An 8,818-nucleotide genomic window follows, 5' to 3' on the forward strand; every position below is an offset into this window, starting at 1 on the left:
AGTCAAGCTATGTATCTGCATCTGGCCTGCTGCCTTTTCATCTGCAACCTCCGAGGAGCTGGGGAACAGCTACTAGAGCAGACCCTGCAGCTGGGCAGCCTGTGGCCGCCTCCTGCCATTGCATGTTGTATTTCTGTGCACCAGAATAGGATGCTCTGGTGGAGGATCGGTGAACATGTTCTTTACAGTTTGGATGCTCCAACAAGTTTCATTAAATGCTTTTTGTCCTAGGGTTCATTATTGGTCAGATGCTATCTACTCAGCCTTTTTGCTTTCTCTGCTCCCAGTTACATTGCTGTAAATCAGGATAAATCCCCTCAATCACTCAAAGAAATAGGTCATGTTTCCTTCTTTCATCACCTTTATATCACTGTTATCCTCCTGACTTGAATTCCCAAAGAAATATAGGACAGTGACTTCTGGAACTTGTGGCTTTACCAAACCCACCCAAAGTTAAGAGCAGGGTGGAGGAGAAAGGCCTGTTGATTTGCATGCACACTGAAGAGGAAACCCAAACTACCTGCAGGGCGTTTTTGTTATTTACTGCAGTGATTTGTGGTAATATAGAAGGTAGATTTAGGAGGATGAAGGGGGACAGTGAAAACAGGGAAGGGATTACTCCTTTACATTCTTGCACTAGTACAGTTTTCTGTCTTACTGTAAGAATCCACTGTGAAGAAGAAAAAAATCCCCATTCCCATGTATTCCCTGTGCAATAAACAAAATTGTGCTTTCCTGCTTGAAATAAAGTGCTAAATACTCTTGCGGTGCTTTTGTGGTTTTTTTGGTCTTTTTCCTCAGGAAAAGGTCAGCAGCATCCCTTCAGTAGTAATAGAGCCAGCATCAAACAACGAGGGGGAGGGTGAAGAACATGAAGTCATCGTGAATGAGTCCAAAGATGCCACAGCAGAGATGGGCACTCAGGACACTGATGTTCCTCCCAGTGAAACTTCCCAAGTTGGAAGTGAGCAGAAACCCGCTGAAGAAATCCAGGCTGCACCTTCTCAAGATCAGCCTGTTCCAGCAGAAGACACAGATGCTACGATGCCACCTGGCTTTCTCTTTAAGGTCTGCTTCTTCATTCTTCTTCTAGACATCCCTTCAGATCTAGCTTCTGTGGATGTGTCTGTCTGCACAGGTAGTGTGATGATTTCCTGAGGCCAAAGGACACGTAGATAAACACCCAGGCACATGCGTACACAAATGCACACAAACACAACTTTAACATTGTGTTGTTGTTTCATACGTGAAGTCTGAGAAGATAACGTTTTCTGCACACTGCTGTTGGTGTGTATGTTTTTATATAGCTGTAAGACTCACCGAAGTAGAAGAACCCTTTCATATCACCAAATTACTACTGAAAATTAATGTATTGAGTAAAACTGCACTGCTACAGAGTTAGTCAGAAATATTGTATGATATATGCTAACAGTATACCTGATGTGCTAACAATATATTTGATCTTTCAGGTCGTTCCAACCCAAACCATTTGATGATTCTATAAATATTTAAAAATGGCATTTTTCTGGCCTGAAAAATCTATAGTGGAAGTTCTGGTTCTATTGAAACCCACGAGACTTCTACAATTCACAGTAATGAAGCCAAAATGTCATTCTGTGACTTTAGTAATAATATATTTATAAACTGTTAGGATAATCAAACTGAAGAGTTTAATGAGATGTAAGAGTAATTCTCTCCTTGACTGGCAAGACCCCTAGGGTTTCCTGATTCACAAGGTTCTTTGATAATGTTTCTCACTTTAGAATCACTGAGCAGCAGAAAAGCTCCTTGAGGATGGATGAACTTTATGTGCATCCTATTATAATTTGCATAGTTCAGACTAACTAGTCCCATAGCACTCCATAAGGATGCCATTCTTCTTGGTCTATTCTCGTTGCTCAATATTTTCAGCAAACTCGGAGAAGAGTATTAAGGTGAGGGTGAACAGTATCGTGCAAGTCTGACTCAGACATGCAGACGTAGTTCATCTTTTGTTTTTCATCACACTCTCTTGGGTCAGACATAAATAAGGAGAAGCAGAATATATGCCTGCATCTGGTTCTTGATGCCATTTTATTTCATGATTGCAGGTTTACCATGGAACTGGCTGTGCTTTGAGAGAATTAGAATAGCCTATCTCTTAAGGAGGTAGAATCATATAGTTAAAATGGTCTGTTCACAATGACGTGCTAATCCTGACAATGTTTTAATAATCACCTCTTTGAAAGACAGATATTTTTGGCATACCTATCTGCCAGTGAACGGGAGCTCTTTGAGGCAAGCATTAAACAGGGTTCCCATTACTTGCCTCTCTGATCACCTGTTGAAATGGGTTCTGTATGTCCCACTCAAATTTCCATGGATGTTGACAGCAAGAATAATATCCAGTGGCCACAACAGGAGGATGAGAGAGTCTGAAATATCAGTTCCTAGGAGCCTTTCACCATTTTATTTGCAAAATCCTGCTACCCCTCTCTCTGATACAGTAACGATAGTGCGGAATGAAAGCAAGTTCCTTATACAGAAGGAATAAGGGTGGCTAGGACTTGCTCGAGAGGCACGACTTGTGGGGCATTGCAGAATCATCTGTCCTTGAGATCCTGTAACCTTGGCAAAGGATCTTAGGTTTCCTTCGGTAGTCGCAGGAAGACTTACTTAAGCTGTCCCTGCTTCCACGGATATGAATAGAAAACTTTGACATGAATAAATGTCAACATTAACGATTTGAATGTACCTGTCTATAGCCATATGTTTGCATAAAGAAGGCACATTATTCTCTTTTTTGCAATAAAGATTTAACAGATGATATTGTTGAGAAAATATCTCCCTTTAGATCATGTCTATACGTTTGGTGTTATTTTCTTCAGGTTGAAGTTCTACACGATTTCGAGGCAGCTAACAGTGATGAGCTTAATTTAAAACGAGGAGATATTGTGCTAGTAATTCCTTCTGAGACCACAGCTGATCAGGTAAAAACGTGTTTTTTTCTTTTGTTGACATTTTTCTTTATCTCAACTTTTTTTTCCCAGATTATAGTTAATGTGTATTCAAAATGTCATTGCTGTTAGCAAACAAGAAGACTTTAGTTTTGTCTTTGTGCTTGGTTTCATATGAGACTAAATGGCACAGCTGGCTACAGCTAAAGTCCCAGATGTATGCCACTAGTAGGATCTGACCTCAGCATATTTTCTAGGGCTTTTTTTATGCTACTTTGTAGTGGATTTTATACAGGCACACATGCACACAAAGACTTAATAAGGAAGATGACTTACAAAATGTGCATTGTGTCATCTTGTCTTAACGTTGTGGTAGAATTGATTACGTGGTCCCTAGATATTCAGAACTTTTATGAGTGGATTTGAAGAAGTAATACAAATTCACCTGCAGTGAGCACGGAGACTGCACACAAATTGTGCTGTCCTACAGCCAAAATGTGTGGAGGTACTGCTATGTGTGCTGCATGCCTCTGAAGCTAACTCTGCCCCCTGGAAGCCTGAACTTGAATTAAACAACAGTTGAATTTTGTTAAAGACATCTAATTTTGTAATAACGATGCATTTCAGGTGAATTTTTAAACAGTTTTATTCCACGTGTTAAACTGAATTGCATTGAAGTGAATTGATTTTTTGCCACTGCTTTAAAAGAGAATCCCGTGCTGCGTGCTGTTAGCACCAGCCGCTTCGTGGGCATCTGTCGGTGCCAGCAGCATGGGTGAAAAGTCCCCCGCTGATCTGGAGGATGAGAGGTGGCGGACTGGATCCTGCCTAGTAAGGTAGCTAAGGGCACTGCTCTGAATGAAGACTATTTCTTAAAATAGGTCTAACTACTAATGCCTTAAGTACATATGAGTGCTGGGGAGTCTATTTGAAATTGTTTTGATGGTCGATGCTGTCTGAATGTAGGTACTAATAACCAGTAGGTAAAAATAACCAGTGTTCATCATCTCAGCTGAGCTTCCCTTTAATAAAAGAAAGGAGTAATTGTTTTTTTGTGTTTGGGTTTTTTTTATTTCAGAAGAAAAGATTTTTCTTTCAGTAGGGCACTTTGCTTGTTTTATAGGGATAGATTCTGTTATCCTTACGCAAATTATGCTGCATCTTACCTTTTGGGTAGTTCAACTGATTTTGTTATCATTATTTCCAGAGTAAGCCATTGCTGTAAGGATAGCAAAATCTACTTTCTGTCTTCAGTTTGTTTTTCTTAGGACGTTATGTATTATTAAATACGCTTAATCTTCACTTGGTGAATCCATGAAGTATATTCTTCGCTTGCAGTGTGCATCGAAATTCCATTAGCATTAATTGGAGTAAATTGTGTGCAGTGATGGAGAAAATAAACCTTTATGTATTCACGTTTCTGAAACCACCTGGTCATATCTTTATTACTCAGTATATATTTGCCCTTCATGTTTAACATCACCATAAAGCTTAATCTTTTAGTCTTTTGCCAGGTACTTTGTTGATTTGTGTAGAGTCTTTTTATCTTTGTTATTCTTTATTCTCCTTCAAAATTGACCTGTCTAAACCCATAATTCTAATATAGCTGGTAACATCAACCTGTATTCCCCGTTTAAAGCAAACGAGTCCTACCCAGTGGCTTCAGTTTTTCCATTAGTCTTGATCTGAAGTTACTATCCAGTAAAACTTCATTCCTTCATACAGTCTACTCTGCCTCTGCTAAAAAGCTGTGGTTCATCTCTCCTTTCAGATATTCCATGTGCTTCCAGAACATGTCCCCAGTTACAAGTACCCAGCCAATGCCATGCATAAGCTGTGTCTGCTTTAATGATGCTTATTTTGGGACACAGAGCCCCTACACCACCACATGCAGCCACCAAGCAATCGTGACTCGGTGGTGCATGTGAACATCTGTTCAAGCTACTCTATCTCCTTGTGTACTTTTTGTGCAATAATAATATGGCAGCGTTAGAAATTCCATTTGTCATGGCTTTGCTCTGGCTCCTGTTCTTAAAAGGAGCAAAGCACGGAGTTACTGAGTTAGTGAGATGAGGACAGGTTGATCATTTTTAAAAATACTGAACTGATTTTATTCCAGGTGGAACTGGTCACACTTGAAAGAACCCAGCTCTTTCCAATAAGAAATCTCTCTTGAGATTGCTTGGACTGCTGGCGATTTGTTTTCAGTTTTGCATGCCAAGTTCTGGTATAGCTTTCCAGGAGTTTTTGGAAAAATAATTGTATATTAAGTTTGAGTTTCTAGAGATAGTAACTCCAGAGATTGTGAGAACTGTTATTTGTTCTGACTGCCGGTACATGAACAAGAGAAAAGAATTCTCAGGAGGAAAAATGCAGTTTGAAAACTTCTTTTTCCTCCCCACCTATGGTGTTATGTCATGTTTCTGGCCCACTGCTATGCTCTTACTGTGCAAGTGTGTCAATATTATTGTGGGAACTTTGAAAAAGTCTGAATGGATATTTGCACAAATGCAGATCTGGGTAATACTGGACGACCGGGAAGACTGATGTTGAGTTCAGCTACGGGTCAGATGGGCTCGAGGCCGTACAATATGCTCACAGTCACTCAGTCTCACAGAACTGTGGTCTGGCAGAACAGAGATAATGGTCTGTGCAAAATCAGAGGCTGCTTTTTAACCAAAGCACCAAATCTTTTAGCCACGTGACCCTGAAATGTCTTCAGGTCTGTAGCTCATAGCAAGGAAGTGGAGAGACCTGAAGTGTAAGAGACTCTGTCTTTTTTCCTTGCAGGAGGCTGGCTGGTTGACAGGCATTAAGGAATCCGAGTGGCTTCAGTACAGAAATGCAAATAGTTATAAAGGACTTTTTCCAGAGAACTTCACACGCCATCTGGAGTAGTTCTCCGCTCAGGCAGATGAACGTGGTACGAAGCTCAGTCAGTAGGTTTTTAACCTCTTGGAAAAACAGGAGTCCACCTTTTTGTAGTGTAAGCTGTTAATGGTTTACAGACTGGTGCCAGACAAAGCTTGTTGAAACATATCAAGATGAGCATGAATGCAAACAGTTAAGCTAGCAGTTCCTGAAGCAGTACATGAAAAAAAAGTCGAATAAAAAAGAAATGTCTTTATTTGTTCACACGTACGTGGCAACAGGTTTGTTTGTGCTTTGTCAGAGCTATGGTGATCCTGTATTTGGTCCTTTCCCATGAAATCTGAAATTAGCCTCCTCAATACCAAAACCTTAACTTCTCTGCACTAAGTGTATTGTATTGAGTTGCACTGCAGAAGATTTAATTAGTTATCCTGTAGTAATGAAGTCAGAGTATTATAAGTTTCATGTGTTTAAAAAAATAATTAACTGCTGCAACGTTTTTCAATGTTATTTTTGGACATGCATAATATATATACACACAAGAACTTATATGTGTATATATAAGTGCATATGGGTATATATGCATTTTCACGACTTCATCGTAGTTCTTTGACTGTGTAGTTTCATCAGTACATGCATTGCGCTCTCAGTCTGGCATTAACGGGAAACGGTTTTGTTCCAAAGCAAAACTAGCTGCTCCATTGCCAAAACATGAAACAGTATCTGTGTTTGTAATGTGAAATTTTCATTCTGAGATGATGAACATCATGTTCAAAGCTGCTAAACCTTTGAGAAGGCATGGCTCAGTCTTCCCTTCCAGCTGCAGTAGTCACAATGACATAATCTGGAGGGGGAGCTGTTAGGATGCTAATCTATACTTTTTTATTTAATTGGCTGAATACATTTTAAAAAAAGAAACAGAACTAATCTCTGAGAAGAAATAAACACAATATATTTTCACTATATGTATTTATGCGGCATACCTTCACAGATCCTTTTAAAATAAGATATATAATGTACCCTGTATCAAAAAGTCATCTGTAACTTATGTTTTCCAGTGCTGTGTCATTAAAAATAAACCTTTGATCCAAAGAAGCTGTTTCATCTGTGGTGCTTTTGAAGTTTCATAACACCAAAGCTTGTATAGTTTGTACATTGTATTAGAGAACCTGATCTTAATTTAGTACCTCTTTTTCCAAAGAAACACAGCATTAACAGGTGCACCATCTAAATTGTTGCTCTTAACCGTAGTTGTGCCCAGAGCTCCAAAAGGTCTGAACCCCCCAGCTCAGCACATCTCCTAGCTTCTCCTCCCGGGAACAGACCCTGACCACCACAAAATACCTGTCCACAAGCACCAAGGGAGCTTGTACACTTGACCATCACTCAACTGAAGATTGCTGCCTCTTAATAACTTTTCGTTTGTCCATTTGTTTTGTGTGGAAAGGAAGTTCTCCATGAGTTTGCTCTGTTGTGTTTGCTGATGCATGGAAGCTGCAAATATTTAGGAACATCTATATTTTCCTAGCCATTCAGGTATTTTTCATTATATTTTGGTTGGGGGGTCCTTTCGTGTGCAAACAGTTTCCGCTCTCTTTCTAATTTGTCAGATTTCAGTTGAAGAAACATTTTTTTGTTGCTCTGGAAGAGGAGGAAACTTGGTTTCTTTCTTTTTCAGAATAGAGTACCTCTCAAAAGCAAGTCTGATGCTAGCTGCGTTTTATACAGAAGCTGAATGGCTCAACTGTGATAACTGGGATTTGGTCTTTGAAATGTCACAATGAGCAATCAGAGTCTAAGGAGGCTGCAGGAAAGCTCTTTGGTTTTCTGTTCGTTCCTCTAACAGGTTTGGTGGTCAGTAGTGATCCAGGGCCAAGACTCTTACCAGGGAAACAACTTTCTTTTGGTTTTGGTGTTTTACAATAAATTCCAGACTCCAGTGCACCACTTTGAGGTGGTCATAATAACCCGTTGCACCTGATTTATGATGAGACTCTGACGACTTCCAGCCCAATTTCCTGCTTAACTGCTTCTCAACACTTGTATTTCAGTAACAGCTGCTCTACAAATCACTGCAACAGACCAGCACTGGACAATGGAGCCTCAGTTTCCCTGTGGACACCATGTTGCCACTTCTTTGACTGAGGCCTACAATCAAGTGAGACCATCATGCACGACAGCCGTAACCCTAAGGAATCAGAGGACGCTGATCAGCCCAGAGCATTTCTTTGCCCAGTGCTGGTTGTGTGCAGTTACCATTATGCCCTCTTGGTGCTGGAAGTACCAAAGTCAAAGTCAATACCCTTGGCCTGGGATCCTTCTAATGTCCTTGGTACAGGCCGATGTGCCAAATCCACTGGTAAGGGGTTTGCAGCACACCTGAGGTTGCATATCGATGGGAAAGGTTTCTGGTCTGCAGAAAAGAGATTTTGTGGTTTCTTCTGACATGCTCTTCAGAAATACTGCTTGACTCCACTCTTCATTTCTTAATTCCACCTCAGTAGAAAGAAAAGTATCATTTCAAAAATCATCAAATGTCCCCGTCTCGCTGCAAGGACTGGCAATAAGAAGATGTACTGATAATGTCCCAAAAGCCATGCTTTTGCACATGATGCCTGTGTTGTTTAAGTGCTGCAGGTCACTGGGGATACGACATACCATCCTGACAGTAAGTATGTCTTCGTATCTCACATACGTACCGCAGAGCGGCAAAGCAAATAGATGTCTTGCAGGAAGGATGAGGAGAATTATGAAGGTTGTATCTTTAACATTCCTTGGAAATTCCATACGCTAAGATGATAGATGCTGAAAAAGGGATATTGATAAGCTAGCCAGAATGATTATTTTCCTAATTTTTGCTTGTAACAGAAGGAGTTCCTGAATAGAAACATATTTATCATTTTGGATTAACAGTTCTTACTCATATTTGATTTCTTCTTACTCTAGTTTCGTTAGACAATCAGACTTCTCTCTCAGACACTTTAATGTCTGCAGCTCCTGAGGTGGATGGT

The 8,818-nt window shown here is 40.1% G+C and overlaps 1 protein-coding gene across 3 annotated transcripts in view; it reads left to right on the forward strand.

Annotated features, from left to right (window-relative positions):
* Window positions 1-6,895, forward strand: part of AMPH (amphiphysin) — a 125,231-nt gene extending 118,336 nt beyond the window's left edge. For all 3 annotated transcript variants that reach the window (XM_075418609.1, XM_075418607.1, XM_075418608.1), the window contains 3 exons: window positions 802-1,068; window positions 2,868-2,969; window positions 5,727-6,895. In XM_075418609.1, the coding sequence (XP_075274724.1) occupies window positions 802-1,068; window positions 2,868-2,969; window positions 5,727-5,834 (477 nt within the window). In that variant the 3' untranslated portion in view covers window positions 5,835-6,895. The remainder of the gene's footprint in view (window positions 1-801; window positions 1,069-2,867; window positions 2,970-5,726) is intronic.
* The last annotated feature ends 1,923 nt before the right edge of the window (window positions 6,896-8,818 follow it).

This window comes from Opisthocomus hoazin, chromosome 4 (genome assembly GCF_030867145.1).
Source record: "Opisthocomus hoazin isolate bOpiHoa1 chromosome 4, bOpiHoa1.hap1, whole genome shotgun sequence".
In the NCBI taxonomy this organism is placed as follows: Eukaryota; Metazoa; Chordata; class Aves; order Opisthocomiformes; family Opisthocomidae; genus Opisthocomus; species Opisthocomus hoazin.